This window comes from Cyprinus carpio, chromosome B13 (genome assembly GCF_018340385.1).
Source record: "Cyprinus carpio isolate SPL01 chromosome B13, ASM1834038v1, whole genome shotgun sequence".
In the NCBI taxonomy this organism is placed as follows: Eukaryota; Metazoa; Chordata; class Actinopteri; order Cypriniformes; family Cyprinidae; genus Cyprinus; species Cyprinus carpio.
The window spans coordinates 15,854,028-15,876,676 of NC_056609.1; the positions used below are offsets into that span (position 1 = coordinate 15,854,028).

Below are 22,649 nucleotides of genomic sequence, written 5' to 3' on the forward strand. Positions count from 1 at the left end.
CTTGCTGGTTGGTAGGGGATCAAATACTTATTTCACTCACTGAAATGCAAATCATTTTCTAACCTTTATATAATGTTATTTTGTGCTTGATATTCTGTTTCTATCTGTTAAAATAAACCTATCGTAAAAATTACAGACCCTTAATTTCTTTGTAAGTGGACAAACTTACAAAATCAGCATGGGATTAAATAAATATTTCCACCACTGTAGATATTATGGGAATTTCTTTTATTGCACAAACAATTACATAGGATCTAAATACTGAATGAAAAAACGCTATGGTGTTTGGGCAACCGCGAAGGACACCTTTGAACACAAATTGTTGATCAAAATATTTTTATGGTTTTCTCCTATGTAGGTTTTTCCAGGAACATCTATTTATATAGTGCAACTATGAAATAGTACAAAATCAGTGGATGCTAGACCTCAGTTACCAAATAAGGCATGCATTCATCAGAAGATCTCTGAGCCTCTACACAGATTCACTCACATCAGCTACACAGGATCACTCACAATTAACCAGCCAGGGCACACAGAAGGACATTTACTGGGAATCAGTACTGATAACCCGCAGATCTGCATACACACACAGCAAAAAGCAGACAAAAGCAATACACATGATACAATCCGCTAAATTCTTCAGGAATGAGAGCGTAAGACTATTTCAGAGAAAGTGGAAATGCAAAGGCAATAGGAATCCTATCCTTGATCATTTGTACGGCGACCAGTATAAGGGACTTGTATTATCAGGAAGGCAGCTGTGACTGCGAGACTGAACTTGCCTGTCTTCCTCACTTCGACCATGACCAGGAAGCTGTTATGGTTAGCGAATGTTCCTCAAATGTTTTGCAATATTCATACCACAAACTGCCACACAGACAAATGACAATACGCAGAGGTGTGGAATTAGCTTGGCATAATCGCAACAAAATACCTTCTTCCCCTCAGGTATCCATTTCCTGTCACGTCTACCATCAAATATAAAAATAAAATAAATAATATCTTCATATACTTGGTCAAATATCTTAACTTTAATGTTTGTAATATGTTTACATTTCTTCCCTTTTTCCAGTATACATCCATAAATACTTAAACAACAGTTTAACATCTTTAGTTATAGTTTGGGTGGACACAGATAGACCAGCCCCTAGTAACACACAAAGACATACACAGAGAAAGGCTGACAGGAACATGTAGGAGTGAGATACAAAGCAAAGGGGTCAAATCACAGCTCTGGGCATGAGCAGAAGGATGTGCCAGATTTTGGTGTATGACAGCCGAGTCACAGCTGCGAGTGGAAATATATATGCTCTGCGAGAGAGCTAGAGAAGGAGCTGAGAGCTTGTTCAGCTCTTTTGTTCTTGCTGGCGGAGGCGGCACCCAACGGCGGTGATCAAGGCGGCGCCTTTCCCGCTTCCGTCTTCTGAGAGCAGGAAGTTGACGTTGCATTTGGGGGCGAGCTCCTTCACAGTCTGATGCATTATCCGTGAGAAACTGAAAAGAGAGGAACAAGTTAGGTACCACATTTACACCCATCACTTGGAAATATGTACTGAAGCAATAAATACAATCAAAAATACATTCATTTTGCATGTACTTACTGTGGATGGAGCTTATACAGAGTGCCATCCACCCCAACGGTGATATCCAGATGGTCCAGACCACGATTCTCTCGGATTTTGTCTACAACAGCAGCCATTCCTGCTCCACAGAGCTGGGCAGCCCGGCGGGAAACAGCTCCACACACTTCCTTGACGATAATACTGTCGTCGCATGTGCTGTCCAGGCCCAGATGCTGCAGAATGGACCTGACCTGCAGTAGCGCCAAACGGTCACTAGAGGGAAGAAACAACCATTAAGCAATTTCAAATATTTAGGCATTTCAGTCTGTCGGGTTTCTGTGATGAAATATGGCAGTGTAATTTGAGTAGTACCTCTCGATTTGGGAAAGGAACTTGGTTTCAAAGATACCCCTGGTCTTCAGGGTCTCAGAGATCTGTCCTCTGAAGAGGAAGCCACGCTTTGTCAAGTCAATCAGGATGTTCCGTACAATCTCACCCAGGTACATACCACTGCACATCTTCTCATACCTAAAAGTGAAAAAACAAACTTTCAATTTTGAGATCTCAAATATGCCAAAACATTATAAAAAAAAATATGAAATATTGCACACCATCATTCAAAAGTTTTGATAAGTGATTGATAAGTTTTTTAATGATTTTAAAATAAGTCTCTTATGCACACCATAATGCTACATTTACATTCTTAAATTATAGTACAAACAGAAGGTTCCTCATCTGACCAGTTCTTTTCAGACTTGCTTTCTTACATTAAAACATATGCATCAATTTATTTTTACATTTTTTTTTTCTTCACACTTGACTGGGTAAAACGGCTCACTTTTGTTTGCCGGCATTGAGGGAGAGATCATCCACAGCAGTATCATACTGAGTCCTGATGTCATCCAGGCAGCCATTATCTCCAAATGCTCCCCACTCCATGTTCACACACATCCTGCCGTCCACTCCATCGACTGTCTCAATGTTTCGCATTTCCTCCATGTAGCAGGCATTACTACCTGTTCCTAAAATCACACATATGAATATCTTAGCATGTTCTCTTAACTCAAATGTGTATATAAGACTCTTTAAAATGTAGAGGTACAATTTTGTTATTTGTCACATTTGATATATTTAATAATATTTTATAATACATTGTATTGTATTTACCTGCAATTAGCCCAACCTCACATGTGGGCTCCTCATATGCGCAGGTCATCATTGTACCCACTGTGTCATTCACTATGGCTACAACATCCAAATCAAACTCCTGTACATAATATAGCATACACAAAACATTTGTCACAAAAGGATCAAGATTTAAAAATGAATTTCTTTATAAAATCTTGCATCATCTTGTCACATTTCTGACAGTATGCCATAACTCACCTCTCTTCTTTTGATAGCATCTCTCAGGAGGCCGACAACATCTTCTCCTTCACAGTCTGTGGCTTTAAAGCCCTTTGTCCAAGTTACCAGAATTCCCTGTATTCATCAAAGCACCATAAATAATCAGGATTGCATTCAATAGAAGAGTAAATGAAGTTGAAAAAGCAAACAGGCAGCTCACCGCATCCAGACTAGTTTGTCTGCAGGGGAAGGAGAAGGTAAAGCCCAGAGGCAGGCGGCCGTTCTTCATCCCCATATAGTCCAGGAAGTCAGATATGCAGTACACAATGTGATCAAATAGCTGCAGGTGGAATGGAACAGCAATTAAAATCATTTAGTGTTAAAATTTCCTACTGGTAATATTTCAAAACTTCATTTTTGATTAGTAATATGCATTGCTAAGGACTTCATTTGTACTACTTTTAAGGGAATTTTCTCAATATTTAGATTTTTTTCACCCTCAGATTCCAGATTTTCAAATAGTTGTTTCACGGCCAATAAGTATCCTATCCTAATAAACTATATATCAGTGGAAAGCTTATTTATTCAGCTTTCAGATTATGTATAATGTATAATCTTAATTTTAAAAAAAAGACCCTTATGACTGGTTTTGTGGTCCATGGTCACAATAATACTTTCCAGTTAAAAAAAAAAAATAAAAAAAATTCCTGTGATGCAAAGCTGAAATTTATGCAGCCATTATTCCAGTTTTCAGTGTGACAAGATCCTTTATAAATCATTATGATATGCTTGTTGAGTGCTCAAAAAATATTTATTATTATCAATCAACATTTTACATTTTTCAGGATTCTCTGATGAATAGAAAGTTGTTTTTTTAGAAAGCAGTATATTTGAGGTCTTTTAATGAGGTGCAAATATGTCACAATGACCACACACCTCTTCTCCAGTTCCTTGCATTACTTCAATGGGAATGGCGTAGATTTTATTATGCATCTCCACAGTTCGTTTCTTGCCGCTCCGAATCTTTACCAAAAGCACCCTGAAGTTTGTACCTCCAAGATCCAGAGCCAAAAAGTCACCATTTTCTATATAAAAGAGAAAATACAGAAATACAGAGAAGTCATGAATCCTGCAGCATACAAAATGTATTAAATAATGCCAAATTTATAATTTAGAATAAGAATAAGAGAATGTTAGACAGCATAAAGTTCCTGTGCCAGCGTTTAATTTTATTGCTCTATTTGTTAATTCAGATGGCTTTGAATTCTCAGCACATTTGCTCAGTATTTATATTTGTAGGATGGTGAAAACACTTCTGGATGCACTATTCTTAACTGAGCTGCAAATTAAAACTCTTCACCTTAAATCACCATCAGGGAAACAAAACAATGTCATGTGCCTGTATTGAGTAACTATGATTATACTATGATGCAATTCAACAGGGATAAAGAGAATTTCATTTACTCATAGCAGAGGAGCAGGCGGATTTTTAGTGAAGGAATGGCAGATTATGTCTTGGGGATCATTGACCATTTTTGCCTATTTTAAGAAAATACACTGTGTAGCTGTGGATCTTTTACCTGTTCCATCCGGGGTGCTCCGCACATAAGTGGGCAGCATCTTGACGGTGGCTGTGCTTTGGGTGTTCTTGCTCAATCCATTCTGGATCTCAGTTCTCATTCTCTTTTTCACCTCCAGCAGTTGTTCTTTGGTCAACCGGAACTCTGCCAGCGTCTCGGCAATCTGACGTGTCTGATCGGCCAACCGGGAAGCCCAGGCTGTTACCATTGCAGCCCCTTTGCCACTTCCACTCTCAGAGAGCAAGAAGCGAACATCAGACTCTGGCACCAGACGACGCACAGTTTTGTGCAACCGGCGGGAATACCTGGCAGAAACAGGGGATGTGGATTTAAAAGTCAGCCTGTATTACTGGTGTGGAATTTTGACGACTCTTTCTGTAGGTTACATTTTCGCCAGTAGGTGGCGACAAGCGACTGGCTGATTTTTTCAAAATTATTAATTCAGGAAGCGAGTCAATAAATCATTATTTCAAATGATTCATTTCAAAAACAGTTTCGTTCAGGAATAAAACAAGCGTGGAGTAGCAAAAAATACACAAAATTAACTGACAGTGTATCTAAAATGTAAGTTATACAATATTAATTTCTCTTAATTTAATTGTTCTTCTATACATATCACGGTTGCTTTTGAGATATTGCCTGCATATACCGAGAAACGGGATACTGGTAAAGAGACCTTTACCGGTAATTTTACAATTTGACATTATAGTTTGGTACACACAGAACACGTTTTGCGCTTAAGAACGCAAAGAAATGGGGAAAATGAAATGCTGATAGGTCATTTTCTATGTAAACATGCGCTTGATGGACATGTTTGACCGCTGCGCTCATCTTTAATCTTTGGCAGCGTCTGGGACGGGTTACACGGTACACTTCCAAAATGCTGCGCTAACTTAAGTTCACCTTTTTAAACGCATCAGTAAAAAAAAAGGCGTTCTGTGTGAATGGCTTCTAATTTGGTTAAAATTTTAACGTGAATGCTGCCAGAGATGGGCAGTATTTTTATTAAATGCATTTGACATATGTATTTAATTACTAATTACGTATTTTGCATTTTGCTGGACAAAAAAAAAAAAAAAAAAAAAAAAAAAAAAAATCAAATGTAATTTGTATTTAAATACTTTGAAAGACTGTATTTTGTATTTAAAACTCGTAAAATACTTATTCAAATATGTCATTTTATTCTTAACGTGCAATACCTTTTATCACCAGGACTTTCAATTAGCCTACCACAATAGGAAAAAAAAAAAAATTCCGTCTGGATGCAAAAACAAATCACGTGACACATCCTGTTGGATCCAGTCCAGCGCGCGCATCGAACAAAGTCAGAAGAAAGTCAAGAGGCTGCTTATGGGCTCAATCAAACTGCTTGAAGGTAAAGTATCTAGTAAAATATACCATCATACATTATTTTCTGAATGTCATTATTGGAAAAAAGATTAGCACAAATCGCTAGAACTTGTGAATTGACTAAAGAGTCACGTGTGCTGTAGTGACGCGCGGATCGCAGTTCTGTCCACGGGCGAGTGTGTCAAGTTATTAAAAAATAACATTCTGATTAATTGCGGGTGGGCAGATGAGATAAACCATTAATGATGGTAAAATGAAAACAACATGTAGAACTACATGTGTGTGTGTGTGTGTGTGTGTGTGTGTTCGTGTGTGTTTTTAGGCTCTACTGTTAGTGTTATCTGTATGCACCGGGGGTCTGAGAGTAACGCAATTTCGATTCTCTGTATGTATGTACTGTACATGTGGAAGAATTGACAATAAAGCAGACTTGACTTGACTTGACTTGACTCGTGAAATATGGGTGAATGATGAATTGCTACTTCGAAACTGCCAGATACACACAGACTGTCAGAACTCGCCGCCTAGTCGCTCATTTTGTCGCGCCAATCATTTTTTTTTAAACGAAGGCGTTGCTGCCGAGTTGTATCCTCCAAGCTAGGTAGTGTTTTACCCACACTATCATGTTGGCATTAATGAATAAATTAATGCCAACATGAAACAGCTATCCTTGACCTCCAATAAGTTTTTGATAAAGTAAAAAAAAAAAATCAATACATTGTATTAATATTAATAAAACATTAATACATTGAGCACACTGAAATACATTGAAATACATCACATCGGGTTTGTGTGTAACATGGGGTGGTTTCTTACTTGAATGCTACTATTAACTAGTTGTTAGTGCTTTTTGAATGCTTTGGATATTAGTTAGCAACTTTTATTTATTTATTTTAGTTAGGAATCCAAGTCATAGATGAGGATGATGCATCAGAGACATGCCGGGCTACCACATCTACAGAGGAAGCTGCACCAGCACTCAAATGTGCAAAGCTGGATGGTCAATATTTTAAAATAGTGACTCAGACTCTGAATGGAAAGATAGAGGTTGAGTGTCAGCTGTGCACCAAAAAAACAAAAAACAAAACAAAAAGGCCATTATATGTGGCTCCCTTGCAGTGACATCCAGTTTTAAAACCCACTTAAAATGACGGCACCCTAACAAAACAAAAGGAATATGAGGAATACAAAAAGAAGTTTGACACTGGAGATCGTAAGAAGCCCAAGACAATTCACAGACAGACTCAACTTTTTGAGCATGCACCAGTGGATGTTACACAAAAGAAAGTTGACTCTCTTGATACATCTTTTGTTACAAAAGGCATGTACTCATTGGCCATTGTTGAACAAAAATAATTCACAGAATTAGTACAGGGCCTTTGCCAGGATGCTAATGTAATGTCAAGAAGAACACTCAGATGAAGACTTGACGAAAATTGTAATACTAAGACAGCAAACATAAAGGAGAGACTTAGGAACACACGACATGTATGCACCACTGCAGATATCTAGTCAACCAAAAAAAAAAAAAAAAAAACTAGCTACCTGGGGGTTACTGTGCATTGGATAAAAACAGACACATTAGAACGTGAATCAGCTGTTCTTGCCTGCTGGCATTTCCCCAGTCCTCATACCTACAGTCGCATTGCAGAACTTCTTGAAGAAATCCATACAGAATATGGACTAACAACTTGACACTATTGTGGCTACTGTACTTGACAACGCATTCAACTTCGCAAAAGCATTTGAAGAGTTCAATATCACCGTTGTTTCAGAAGATCAAGAGGATATAGAAGTGAAGGATTTGGATCTTTCATACATCACAATCAATCCAGAGGGAGAAGAAATGTCAGTGTGCCTGTCCCACATCAGGTATGCCACACACACACTGAGTTTGGTTTCAACCACTGATGCCAAAAAGGCAATTAAAGACCATCCAACTCTCTCTAGGCTAAATTATTCAACAATGCCAAAGTGCTCAGCCCTATGCTTCTGGTAGACCAAAATCTTCTTTTTATGATTGTTTGAGACAGCTGACATCTCTTCGGGAGAAGTTTCCTGCGATCATGTCTGCCTTGCAACTTCCATTATTGAAAGAAGTAGAACTTCATGGATTTCACGGAGGAATAGTGCAGAGTGCTCAAGCCAATTGCTATTGCTATTGATCACCTTCAAGGTCAGTCCTCATGCCCTTATGGTGAGCTTATACCAACCCTCTTTGCTGTTCAGGCTAAACTACATGACATGCAAGCCTTAAACCTGCGATACTGCTCACATATTTTGCAAGCCATCATAACTGGCTTTGAGAAAATGTTCAGTAGTTTCTTACAGCTGAAGAGTGATGGCAATGAAGCCATTCTTGCCACAGCAACTCACCCATTTTTCAAGATGAGGTGGTTGCCTCTTATACTATCTTCAGAAAAGAAGTGGATACATCATCTCATTCTGCACTCAGCTGAAGAGCTTGGTATTCTATCAGAAAGTGACACTGCTTCACCACTAAAGCGAATGAGGATGGCTTCTTTGTCTTCTCTTACCAGGATAAGGTTAAAGTGCTTCCACTTGAGAATGTCTGTAGCACACACAGAAGTTAATTATATTTAATCATAAATTTTATAATTTAGAAGTTAAATATAAATTAAAATGAATCGATGTGACTTTGTTTTTTCAAAACATCTTTTGTTATAATTGGAAAATTCCTGTATTGAATGTAAATAAAACAACCTTGTTTCACTGTCTGCATATACTGTCTCCAATCCTAGCAACAGGAAATGGCAGTGAGGTTGGTAGAGAGATGTTACCTAGCCACAGCAAAGCAGAGCTAGAGACCCTTCATTTTCTGGAGGACCCCAGGAGGGACCTGTCTTCTCTGGATATCTTAATATCCACTGATCAAGCAACTCTCCGTTAGATACAACACCACTTTGTCATCGCTGGCACCAGATTTTTTCCTTTGAAGACATGATTTACTGCCCTCACAGAAGGCGATTAACAACTGACCTTTTGGAGAAGTGTTCAGGAAGGATCGTAGTGTAAGGGGGTACATGAACGAGAATATGTTGTTTTATATGTGTTCAAGGAGGGGAAAGCACTTCTCTCTCTCTTGAGTTTATCTAACAGCACTGTTACTCTTGCACTTGAAATTAAATCTTTTAAATTTTGTTTATATTTTTGAATTTCCAAATTACTTGTATTTTAATTTAATACATTTCTCTCAGCAGTATTTGTGTATTTTATTTAAATACATTTGATGAGCAAGTATTTGTAGTTTGTAACTAAATGCTTTTTGATGTAATTGTGGCCATCTCTGAATGTCACGTTTTTAGGCGTGGAATGAGTGTCACGGACAAGAAAAACAATGAAAAAGTGTTCTGTATAAACGTTTACTTAGAATTTAATTTAGAAAGCAGAGACTGACATATTAGAATTGAGTATTCAAAAGTGTCGTGTAATAAAAGAGATATGTTAACAAAGCATTATTTGAACAGTTAAGCATTTTAAGGCTTTGTGTGTCCATCTTATTTAAAGGACAACGTTCTTACGCAACACACTGTCCTGTAGTCATATCTCATTCACAGTACAGAGCAGTGCTATGTCTTTGAGGTTTATTTAAAGACTTACTGTCTATTCTGACATTCAGAGAGGCATGTAAATTACTGTAAATAGGTGACATGGAGTGCTTAGAAATTCATGTGATTATAATTTCAATTTAATTATCAACTTCACTCTTTCAACTGATCTCTCTGTAAGCTTTTAAGGTTCAAATTAGTGTCCAGAAATAAGGTCATAGAGTGTAGTGTCACAACAAATAGAAGCGCAGCTGCTCCTATGGAAACCTATTCAGTGTGTATTAATAGAACTCGCCCTTGTCTGAAGAGCCCTCAAGAGAGTTCATCGCTCAATTAGGGTGTCACATGCACCTGCAGATGTATTCCCAAAATCCTCTGAGATGACTTAAGCATGCCGTGTACATACTATTACTAATAAGTCATGTTTTTGTCTGATTTGATAATCTGAATGTAATACTCACTGTGGGTGCATCTTGTACAGGGAACCATCGATGCCCACTGTGGTGCGGAGGCGCGGGCTGTTCTTATTGTCCTTGAGACGTGTGAGGATTGCACCCAGAGTGGCAGCAATTAGATTTGCAGAGCGAAAAGAGACAATAGCGCAAACATGCTGCACAGCAATGCAGTCATCTTCAGATGGCTCTACACCCAAGCGTGTCAAAATCTCCTTGGCTTTGGTAAGTCCTTCTTTGCTCCTAAAGAAAGAAGTGGTACTGTTGTACGGTTTAAAATATCATGATTTTTTTGAGTCATAGAGGACCTTTTTTGGCTTTAAAGGAATAGTTCACCTAGCTCTGCCCACCCCCACCCCCTAAAAATGCTGAAAATGTGCTTATCCTCAGGCCATCCGAGATGTAGATAAGTTTGTTTCTTCGTTGGAACAGATTTGAAGAAATTCAGCATTACATCATTTGCTCACCAACGAGTCACCTGCAGTGAATGGGTGCCAGTAGAAGAGTCCAAACAGCTGATAAAAATATCAAAATAGCCCACAACATGACTCCAATTTATCAATCAATGTCTTGTGAAGTGAAATGGTGTATATTTGTAATAAATTTATCTGTTAAAAAAAAAAAAAAAAAAAAATGATGGATTTGTTGAAAACCAATGGATTTGTTTCTGACAGAGTTACATAAGGCGTTGATTGATTGTTAATTGGACTGTTGATTGATGGAGTCATGTGGATTACATAAATGTTTTTATTAGCTGTTAACTCTCATTCTGATGGCACCCATACACTGTAGATGATCCATTGGTGAGCAAGTACTGTAATTTCTCCAAATCTGTACTAATGAAGAAACAAATTCATCTACACCTTGGATGGCCTGAGGGTGATTACATTTTTAAAAAATTTAGGGGGTGAACTATTTCTTTAATTTCAGTCCACTAGTGACAGTGATTAAATTTTTCTAATAAGATTTAAATGGATGGTTCACCTTCAGTTGGTCCCCATTGACTTGCATAGCAGTTTTTTTTCCTTACCATGGAAGTCAATAGGGAACAGCAACTAAAGGTGAACTGTTCCTTTAGGTACATTTTTTAAATTAAAATTAGAACATCATCTCAAAAAAAAATTGTTCTTAATTAATTCAACACTTAGATAAAACTCAAATTAACATGTATTTTAGAATGTTTTAATATACCCTAAATTAATTTTATTTATGGTCATTATCGAATTAATAGTGACCATAATGAAATGAAGGGCAACTCACTTCTCAATTGCAGAAACATGCTTGGTTTCAAATTTTCCTTTTGTAAGCAACTCTGGGGTGATTCGGCCCTCAAACAGTAGGCCTTCCTTAGCCATCTTAACCAAGATCAGCCTCACCAGCTCACCCATGTACATCCCACTGACCATCTTCTCAAACCTGAAAACAGCCAACATGCACCTTTACCTCTTCAAACATTCTGAAAAAATGTGCTAATATTTTTGAGAGCTTTTAAAGTTGTGTGACTTACAACTGCTTGCCGGGGTTGAGGGACCCACGATCAATCTCCCTGTCAAACTCAGTTCGGATATCCTCCAGTGTGCCATCATCTCCAAAAGCCCCCCATTCAGTATTAATACACATCCTGCCTTCATCTCCCTCCACCATGTCAATGTGTCTGAGCTCCTCCATGTAACATGCATTAGTGCCGGTACCTGAGGGATCACAGCAGCATATGCCATCGCAGATGTTCAAAAATCCAGAAGTTTTGATTCAGCGTATTTAGCATATAAAATATATTTGTGGTATTTACCATTCATGTGTGCACTGAGGGAGGTTAATTTTACAATGTTACTGTGAGCAAATTTCTTTTAATTTTAATTTATTTGATTCAAATGGGCATTACAACTCTACAAATCTAATTTTAAACTCATTTGTTGTCCATATTAGAGTCTGATAAAATACATAAAATAGGGAGATATTAGTATATTTTTTTAACCTATAATAATGCCGACTTCACAGCGCTGGTCATCAAAGCCACAGGTCATCATAGTTCCCACGGTGTCATTGACAACAGCCATGATATCTGCATCATAGTCCTGTAAGTGAATTATTACACCATTAAATCCTTCAGGAAAGAGTCTAAATGAATATCCACCTGTATACCATCCATAAAATAATAGATTACTTTATTACACTCACCCCACGTTTTTTGATGGCTTTATTTAGCAGCTTTACTACGTCCATTCCCTCAACCCCACTTGCCTTAAAGCGTTTTGTCCATGTTAGCAAAACCGCCTGTAAAAATACAATAGTAAAATGTTGTCAATTTGTAGGCAGGATTCAATAAAAAATCTAAATCTCAATTATGTAAACTGGATCTGTGACACATAGTAGTAAAAATATATCAAATGTCATAATTTCTTGGCAAACTATGTAGAATTCAATATTCTGTTACCTCATCCAGTTTGGAGTGTGCACAAGGGAATGAGAACGTGAAACCCACGGGAAGCTTCTTGTCTTTAATTTTTTGTTTTTCCATGAAGTCTCCAAGACATTCTGCAACATGGTCAAACAACTGCAAGAAACAATGAGCATGTACAAAATGGAGACAATTAAGATTGTAGACAAAAGCTGGATGGCTTAGACCAGGGGTCTCCAACCCTGCTCCTGGAGAGCTACTGTCCTGCAGATTTCAGCTCCGACCCCAATCAAATACACCTGAACCAGCTAATTAAGGTGTTCAGGGCTACTTGATAATTACAGATAGGTGTGTTGGAGCAGGGTTGGAACTGAAGACTGCAGGATGGTAGCACTCCAGGAGCAGTGTTGGAGATCCCTGGCTTAGACAAATGATCAGAACACCATTTCTATTATGACAACTCTTGGAAGATTTTAGCATGGTAATGGATAAGACAGTGTTAATATAGTCTTGGCGGAATATATCTGCTATGCTGCTGCCACTGAATTGCTGCTGCTGTTGTAGATTATTACGGCTTGTAGATTATTGCTTGCTTCTGCCAATATAGTATTGCTCAGTGCTCATACAGTACTGTGAGTATTTAAGACATACTGCTGTCTTAAATACTCACAATAGCATATATAATAAACCTTAGTAGATCTATACAGGTGGAGCTAGGGAAGGTGGAGGGTTTCAGAGGAACTCTGAAAGCGTGCTGCGAACCTCTCTAGTGAATGATAACTAGCCATTTAAATGTAAAGCAGCACCCTCATTGGCTGCGTATGCAACATGAACCAGTCAACTTGTGCCAAGTAGTTTAACTCTGTGAGTATCATCAGTTTACTATGGACCCATCAGCATGCGCCATCTAGAGTTTCATAACAGAATTTTGCATTTAAACTGTCTATTGTACAAAAAAAACTATATGATATTAAAGACAATTTTTTTATTGTAAACACAAACATATTGGCTATTCAGATGATGATGTTCAATATTAATTCAGATACTTAATTTCACACATATTTTCAACAAAAATGGTGGTTTATGATTTCAGGTAGATGAAGAATTTGTCATGTACCCGTGATCCGCTGCCGTGGATGATGTCCTCTGGAGTCTCATATATCTGACTTTCCATCTGCACTGTCTGTTTCTTCTCATGAGACACTTTCACCCGCAGAATACGGAAATTAGAGCCGCCCAGATCCAGGGCAATGAAATCTCCCTTCTCTGTAAGTGAATTAAAGAAATCATCAATATTAAAAATATTTTTCTACTATCAAGAGTTCACAAGTTAACTTAAAGATGTAGTTCAGCCAAAACGACATGAGGATGTGTAAATGACTACAGAATTGTCATTTTTAGGTGAACTACGCCTTTAATGATTATTAAAAGCATGTAAAATTAAACTAGTTAGAACGTTCCCCTTCTGGAAGTTGCTAAAGGATACTGCCACTCTTATACTTATGACAGCATGCCAGAAACTTGACTGGGTATAGTGTACCATTCTTGTAATGGTGAGACTGCATCACTTTTTTTTTTGTGATCAAATCAAATTTCTTTATTTTTACAAATACAACATCACAAAACACAAAAACAACAACAACAGACATCATCTACTGTATATATTTTGAGTCTTTTACAAGGAGTTATTATACATGCTCTATGAATAATTTTGATATATAATATATAAGACGATGAGCCAAGTTTTTAGAGGTTAAACTGAGGTTAGACCACACTTTCTCCCAAGTCAGATAATTCCCGATTCCAAACAGATTTGACAGAAAAAGGTATTGTAATGTGATCAACAATTCCACCACACACCAAGGAAATAGATGGTCGACCAGAAGATAGTGCAACCCAATCCCGCACAAAATGAGATCTCCTTAAAGTAACTCTATATGCCAAACCACTCGAGTGTGCAATCCTTTTAAAATTCAAATGCAATAAATAAAGATATTAATGTTTGTTGTATAAAATAAAAGTAGCACAGAAAAAGGAACGACAAATATCTTTGAACAAGAACCAAAATAGACTGCACATTGCCGAGAATATAGGTCTGCCTAAAAAAAAAAACAGAAAAATATTTGGATACGTGACCGATCCACTCCAACGCAAAACATGTCCCCAAAATGCTCACAGTGTCACTAACTAGTAATCAAAACTTCTCTCCATTAGCTCCGAAAAAAAAAAGATTTCAAAGCTTATCAGTCACTAGACAAGTTTGCAGGATAGAAGATCATAGCAGAAACTTAAGTGTCCATGTTCACCTTGTAATTCTCCTCTCCTGGTCAGTTAAGCTGCCGCCTTCTGTGGCAGTGAGCTGATAAAATCCTCTGCTTTCTGAGAAGTCAAACATCATCTGCTCACCGTTGTGCCATAGTTTAATTATCGCCGGATAGATGAGAAACAGCTGCAGACCCAATGCTGACATCCTCCTAAGGACTGGGTTAGGTTCCTTCTCCTGGCAGACGTGGCTGGACATAAGTCAGGAAAAAACAGCAGCGTGACATTATCCTGCGTATATTTCACCGGGTATGCCTACCGTGCACCCTTCAGGATCGCCGATCTGTCTTGCCATCTCAACACATGAAGGATAAGAGTACGTGGCCGCTCTGAGTTACTTCTTCCATACACGTGATAAGCCCGCTCAATCTCAATATCACGTCCTTTCAGTGCAGGAATCCACTTGGAAAGATTAGCTCTGAGAAAGCCAGCTGCATCGGAGCCTTCTGCCCCCTCTGGCAACCCCACCAGTCGCACGTTATTTCTCCTGCTCCTATCCTCCATGTTCGTCACTTTATCGGTGAGTTGTTCTCTCAGGTTTGTGACTGGTCTCCTATCCTCACGTGCAGCTGCATGAACAGAATCAACCCGTTCACGTGTCTGTTTCGCCGCGATGGCTAGCTTTTCAACGTCTGCTTTTAGCTCTTTTACAGAATTGTTGGTCGGTAGTATGTCCATATGTACAGTAGGTCACGCAATACCGGGGTCAGTACAGAGTCTATCACATCTCTTACTGTCGAGGCCACAACCGAATCCAAAGTACTTTGCTGCTCTTTAAGTGCTAGCTTAATACCGATAGCAATGGTGCCGTCGATATCCCCTTTTAGTGATGGTGGAATCTTTGAATTTTTTCTTTATTGGCGATTGCTCAATCACTCTTTTCCAATTGTCCTTGACCGTTAAAGTACTCATGATGGAATAGATAGAGAGTGGTTCGAAATTTCGAAGGATCTCTTACTGCATCAACATTTATTTTGGTTGTGACCAAGGGGGCTTTATCAGGAATGCATTTTTTACTGAGCTGGCCATAGACCGAGACAAATCACCCCAGGCAGCACTCTCACAGCGTGACAACGTGAATTCTTACAAACAGATTCTTTAGAAAATATTTGTAGTAGAATGGTAATTAACAAGTCTGTTTATGCCATAGATTGAAGAGTAATGCCAAGAGATGTTTGCGTTAGGTCAGAAATGCTCTCTGTAACCGTCTTTTTGGATCTTGAGGCTCCTCGGTGTATCCAGATTGTCGATATTATGTGCACTGCTTGTTGCCAAGCAACACTGAAACTCAAATGCCTTTCTTTTTTTTGCGGTCTTCTGTTTCTAGGTTGGAAATGAGGTGTCTGGGAGTGTGAAGATTTTTAATACTGTAAACTCAGCATCAACTGAAAAGATCAGTTAACTGGAGTTTCAGGTTATTAAAGTAAAATGTTATTCACACGAAAAAGATACATAAAAGGATACAAAACTGTTTCAACAACTTAAATGTATTTTTAATGTATTAATGACTGAATTAATCTGTAGCAAACTTAATATGTCGTTTAATAACATATTAAAGCCATTCCAGGTAAAGTGTATAGTTTAAATAAGAGATGAATACAAATATAAAGGGTAATGTAAAGTAAAGTGCAATTCACTCAAAAAGAGACCTGGCAAAATTTAAACTATTCTATACTCTGTATCTCAGACAATCTGTTATATAACACATAAAATCACATCAAACCACAAAAAATCAGATGCATTTGTTTTAAATGCAGGTAAGTGGTCACTGGTGGGCATTTTCATATAGAGAGACTTGCTGTACACACTTAGGCATTTTATCATTAGGATGTTAATAGATCAGAATCTATATATAGAATTGTTTATACTGTAGTGCCCAGCACCTTAGGACTAGAGAGCTCCTATAGACAAGCTATTCTGGACTTAATGTATGTATACTATGCTAAATACAGTATTGCTGTGATGGATGAATGGATTACTGATATGGACACACAATCAATCAGATTTTTCCATGTTGTTCTAATTGTTTGAATTACTTTATTGCTATGTGAGCAATGAATCTGCCATCATTAATTAGAATGAAACTGCCTTGCAGAACACATCGTCGCAGGGATGCTAGCATATTGCACTGAAGTCAACTTTCACATGCCAATCTGACTGGGATTACAGCTCATATAATCCGTGATGTAGCCCAGTGAGTTTGGCTGGATGCTGCAGGGCATGTAGAAAGGCATGAGCACATGTCAGTGCAGCTCTCAATGTGTTGTGGCACAGGGAAAATCAGTTCAGTATTGTGAGCATACAGTAGTAGGTTCACCCCTGTCACGGTCGCTGCTACTGTGGAGGAGACGATGAGACGAAGGAGCGCGGATACGAGGGAGATGAACGATCAACAGTCTTTGTTTAACCAGATAGGGAAGTACATGGAACAGGCAGGAACATACACACGTAGCAGGAGGGTAAAAAAAAAAGTGAAAGTGAAAGTCGTGACATTGGCCAAGTATGGTAGCCCATACTCGGAATTGGTGCTCTGCATTTAACCCATCCAAGTGCACACACACAGCAGTGAGAAGTGAACACACCATGAACACACACCCGGAGCAGTGGGCAGCTATATGTCCATTGCCCATGGAGCAACTGGGGGTTCGGTGCTTTGCTCAAGGGCACTTCAGCCATGGGTATTGAGGGTGGAAGAGAGCGCTGTTCATTCACTCCCCCCACCTACAACTCCTGCCAGCACCGAGACTCGAACCTGCGACCTTCGGGGTCCAACTCTCTAACCATTAGGCCACAGCTGCCCCCCTTAGACGTACAATTCCAGACAAAAGCCCTATTTGCACGGGATTAGTATTATCTAGGGACCTTGTGTGATTTTGAAATTACTCCCCCACATCTGAATTTTGTGTGGTGCAATCGCACGGGATAAGCGAAGCCTGTGATTTCACTCGATTTTACTAACTTATCTCCCGGATACCCGCATGTCAAGGCTTTGAGAGTCCCGTTATATGGTCCAGATGGATTTAAAAAAGAGAAATTAATATAGTTTCTTGCACTGTGTCAGTTGGGGCTTGACTTCATAGTGGCCGGCGTGCTTGAGTGAGCCGCAGCCGACAGGTTTGACAACGGTGCGGCGAACCGTGCGGTGGTTTCCATGCCACGGGGGAGAAACATGAAAACAAAAGAAAAACGCTTACTGTTTCGGTCTGGAATTCTGTCATGGTCGCTGCTACTGTGGTGGAGATGAAGGAACGTGGAGACGAAGAAGATGAACAATCAACAGTATTTATTTAACCAAATAGGGAAGTACATGGAACAGGCAGAAACACACACACACGTAGCCGGAGGGTTAGACGTACAATTCCAGACAAAGACAGAATGCACAGACTCGAACCTAAATACACAGGGAAATGAGGATAATAACTGGACACACCTGGAAAAACTTGGAAACAATTAGGACAGGAACGGAAAGGACCAAATAAGGGCATGGAAACACATAGGGAGCAAAACACACACAACACAAGGAACAGAGTCTGACAACCCCATTCTATACTATGGAAAGTTTGCATAGTAAATTTCATTTAAATTATTTTTTTACCTTCATTTTACCAGGAAAAGCACACTGAGATTAAAAATCTCTTTTACAAGAGCGTCCTGGCGAAATACATTTGTATTTTAAATACATTTGGAGGCAGGCACATTTTATTAATTCAAAAGCTATTTAAAAGAATCTAACCAGAATGTGACTAAAGAATGTTTCAGATGTAACCATTACTTAGCCTTGATGCATATTCTTGTGAATGAGTAAACTCTGGCATGCAGTACTTAATATTCATCTTAAAAATGGAATAAACAAATGGTTATAATGAAAATCCAGCAGATTGCCAGGACATTTGTGCTATTGAAAATCTACACTTGCAGCAAATCTTGTTTAAACTACTGTAGTTTTCTTCACAGCATGCAAACAGCTTTTAATGAATATGGGTCAGGTATTTCAGAGGACATTCACTTAAAGCGTTAATTCAGTTGTAAGCATCTGACCTCTTCGATTCAAAAAACTAAATTTTGGTCAAACTTACTGTTCTTTCTTTTGTCAAAGGATTTAAAAGAAGTACAATGAAGAAAAGCTGACATTTTGTTTTTCGAGACTGATTTGCCATAATGGACAGAACTGCAGACTCAACAGTTTGCTTGACACTAATTTATTTAGGATTTTTTTAATTTAGGAAAGCCTGGCTGATTTTTATTTCTATACACGGCATCCTTTCTCAGCTACTTCCAAAGCAAGCTTTTGCAATTACTTAAGGATTCTGTTGTCAGATAAAAGCCTTTAATGCATTTATTTACGATTTACGGCCATAAAAATGATAAGATAAGCTCACCTGATCCATCGGGAATGGACCTTACAAAGGTGGGCAGCATCTTGACAGTAGCTGTCGGGTTAGTGTCTCCTCCCAATCCGTTCTCCATTTCCCTTCGGAAGCGAGCCATGATGTCGCGCAGCGTCTCGTCAGAGAACCGCATGGCATACAAGTATTTGTCGATCTACACAAACGGACACAAAATAAACAAATTACATTATGCCCTTTGCCCCCACGTTTTCTAAAGCACCCGGGTGTTTGTTAGTAATCAATATTAATGATCATGATCAGGGCAGTCAAGTCATTGCCTGTCAGTGGTTAGGTCAGTGTGTCCTTGAAATATATGGCCTGTGGCCTAGATGCAGATATGCCAGAAATATGGGCAATGTCGTTTATAAACACAGACGATATTCATCAGGAAAATGACTAGTGGAAGATGTTTCACTGCAACAAAAGTGAACTAATACTGTAAACATAAGCACCTGCTCTTGCATATGCTGACTTGTGATTGAGCCTTTAACTGTAGCGTGAGCACATAAGAGATTTAGGCTAAAATCTGTGTTATGTTGCCATTAATAAAAAAAAAAAATGTTCTTTACATTCTGTATTTGGTGATACACTTGTTGCTTATAAATATGCAATATACAGATTAATAACAAGTATTCTGGAAGACAATATATTTACTATATTATTCATTATATTATTTATTATATATTTATAATATTTGTGAGTTTATATTTATCTATCAATTGTTTGTCATTTGTTCGAAATTATTTTTCAATCACATACATAGTACAGTCTTCCAAATCATAGGCAAATATTCATTTTTGATAAATGTATTACTTTTTACAAATATTACACACGTAAGAAACAGTATATGCCAGTTAAATTTGTTTTATTAAAAAAACACAAGGAGAGTGTGTAAAATGGGTCATTGCGTAACCGACATGCGTAACATCCAACTTCCTCATAAAAACATGAGAGCAGTGGTAAAGCTGCCAGGACCATCTAAATGAGGGTGAAGAGAATGGAGGCTTTATCCTTAAATGTGCTAAGAGCACTCACTTGTTCTTCTGTCTGTGTGATTTGTTTATGGCATTTGTTATGTCATATACGCTATGCTTCACCACTGTTTAATCGCTTATTCACCAACTTCCTGTCACATTAGCAACAGATAACTTTTATAATCAACTTATATGTATGGCATCTATGGGTCATAAAACTCTTATCAGGAGAGAGTAGCAGGTGCACAACCGAATCACCCAGGATGGATTTCATTTCAGTCTGTCATGTCTTGCATGCTGTTATAGTAACCAGGTTATACAATACAACTGTTGCTTCTTACTCTGAAGTGTTAATGTGCTTCTGTGGAACAGTGTTGTTACTGTTAACTAAAACTATTTTTAAAAAGTAGATTCAAAATAAAACTGAAATAATTGAATATTTCATGAAATATTTAAAAACTTAAAAAGCGAACAAAAATAGAAATGTTGTCTTGGCAGTGAACTGAAATAAGTTTAATAACTAATATATAAAAAAAGACTAAAATTAAAGAATTAAAATAACTTAATAAATTACTTAATTCTATAATAGTTTATTAAAAATACTAAAATAACACTGTTGTGGAAAGTAATAATGAGGCCTATAAAATATCTGACTATTATCCAAACCATGATGACTTCTTGACGCACACTGCCTCAGAAAGTGGCACATATGAAACTCTATATTTGAAAAGTTAGAGGCAAAAAGAATATCAGGTTAATACATTTTGTGCAAATATTTTCAAATTAGTACTATATAAGAATTCAGCACAATATAAGGTAATAAGGATGGCAGAATTTAGTTATGCTTTTTATTACAGATTATTAAAATGGGGAAATTTATTATATTAGTATTTAATCATATACATAAATAATAATCAGATTTTTAATCGTTTAGGAAAAATTAATCATAGAAGTAAATATATAAACCACCTATGTATTAATATCTAAATATGTGTGCTAATATTAAGGTATTTCCCAAATATTTCTCAGTAATTCAGTTAAGGTAGAACTATTTAACAGTTGCATTTAAAATGATATTTTAAAATCAAGGTTTTTTTTTTTGTTTGTTGTTGTTTTTTTTTTTTTTACTAACAGAGTTAAAATATAAAGAGCTCATATCCTCAAAGTGAGACACACAGGCATGTGCATACATGCAGGCCTGATCGGTTTACACCTTTCCCTCCCTCTACAATTGCATTCAAACACTGTCAAAACTCTCTGGCAAAGGCACGCCGTTAGTCAGCTGTTGTAACCCGACACTAATCCTACGGGGGATGGGGTTGATGCTCACGACCACCTTCCCCCACTCATAGACCTACTCTGCAATAAGCACGTTCACACAGAGACACACAGACACAAGAAAAATCGTTCCTCTCCTCATGGCCGCTCCATGATGCCCCACATCCTGCTTTCAAGGACATTGCAGCATGAACCCGACAACCTATGGCGACGGCATCATGTCGTCATTTGCAAGCGTATACCTCGTCCTCTCATCCTCGCCGTCGCACATCGTGTGACGTAGAAGCTGCAGATGGAGGGACGTGAGATGAGGCGCGTCTCACGACTCTCTGCTGTAAAACGCAGGCCTGTCTCACCTGTTGTCACACATCTGGAAAAGCTCGCAAATGCTCGCAAGGGTGAATTTTGAGCAGCACTTGTTAAGGACAAATGATGAAACTCACCTTTTTGACCTGGTCATCCTTCAGTTGAGTGAAGTAGTAGGCCAGAAGCTGTGCCGCTATCATCCTGCTTCACCTCTTTGGTGAAAAAGCAACAGAAGAGAGAAGGACAAGCCTTACGATCCTTTCCAGTGAGGCAGGCGAAACAATTTGAGCCCAGAAGCAGCGTGGGTTATGTATAGAATGAGAAGCCGGCACGTAGAGGTGTTCCCTCCCAGCGTTACACCAAATTCTGACTCTCCTCGGCCCAGGAAGTCAAGCTGCATATAATGCGCTTGCATGAGATGCAGCAGAGGCTAGGATGGGGAACTGCTAAAGCCCTGCCCCCTCACTCTGCTCCTATTGGCTGAGCTTTATGGGCAGGCTTGTGAGGCAGAGCACAGCCGACAGCCGCCCCCTCCTCCGGCTCTCCTTCTTGCTTCTTCCCATCAGATCCCACCTCCTTTTTCCATTCTATCCACTCAAGCCTTTTCAGTCTTCCTTCTTCCTCATTCTCTTCCACTTTGAATGAAAGAAAAAGGGGATTCACCTAAGAGGCACATAGTGAACGTTCTCAGTGCGTCAAATACTCAAAGCCTCACTGCTTGAGATCTTAAAAGTAGTTAGGTCGGTAGATTTGGGTGGAGAAGCAAAAATGCTGAGTAATGCTATAGCCAAAGTCATATCAGCACAGATGCGTGTTTCCTGTTTATACAATTCAGAGACAGGACCGTTATAAATGTGTGACGCTGGCGGAAAAAAGGAGACTTCTTGTGACGTTATTTCAAGGATAGTCGGCAGGGGGTTGCTCAAAAGGATGGCGGCAAAAATGACATTAGAGGTCATTCTGGAAAAGCCTGGCCTTAAATGTGTGAACAGCTGGGGATGATTTAGATTTGAAAAAAGAGAGGATGCACATGACATGTTGTGTTAAAATACACATAATGACACAATGCAAAGGAAATTAACTCCTTGTCTCAGAATATCCATGTCATTATGTGATTTAATTG

The 22,649-nt window shown here is 38.5% G+C and overlaps 1 protein-coding gene across 1 annotated transcript; it reads right to left on the reverse strand.

Moving 5' to 3' along the window:
• Positions 1-211: 211 nt before the first annotated feature.
• LOC109082157 (hexokinase-1) lies at positions 212-21,954 on the reverse strand. The gene is made up of 18 exons (XM_042736852.1): positions 21,664-21,954; positions 18,960-19,122; positions 13,376-13,524; positions 12,295-12,414; positions 12,039-12,134; positions 11,836-11,935; positions 11,368-11,551; positions 11,121-11,276; positions 9,870-10,103; positions 4,490-4,794; positions 3,846-3,994; positions 3,130-3,249; positions 2,949-3,044; positions 2,730-2,829; positions 2,401-2,584; positions 1,935-2,090; positions 1,602-1,835; positions 212-1,494 (listed from the first exon to the last, which is right to left on the reverse strand). The coding sequence occupies exons 1-18, from the start codon at positions 21,724-21,726 to the stop codon at positions 1,347-1,349; spliced, it is 2,757 nt and encodes a 918-aa protein (XP_042592786.1). The 5' UTR covers positions 21,727-21,954; the 3' UTR covers positions 212-1,346.
• Between the last annotated feature and the right edge of the window lie 695 nt (positions 21,955-22,649).

Coding starts and splice junctions, on each gene's coding strand:
- LOC109082157 (XM_042736852.1), bottom strand. CDS start 21,726: ATGATAGCGGCACAGCTTCTGGCCTACTACTTCACTCAACTGAAGGAT. Junction 3,250..3,845: donor TGCAAGGAACTGGAGAAGAG/GTGTGTGGTCAT, acceptor TTCCACCTGCAG/CTATTTGATCACATTGTGTA. Junction 1,495..1,601: donor CTGTATAAGCTCCATCCACA/GTAAGTACATGC, acceptor CTCTCTTTTCAG/TTTCTCACGGATAATGCATC.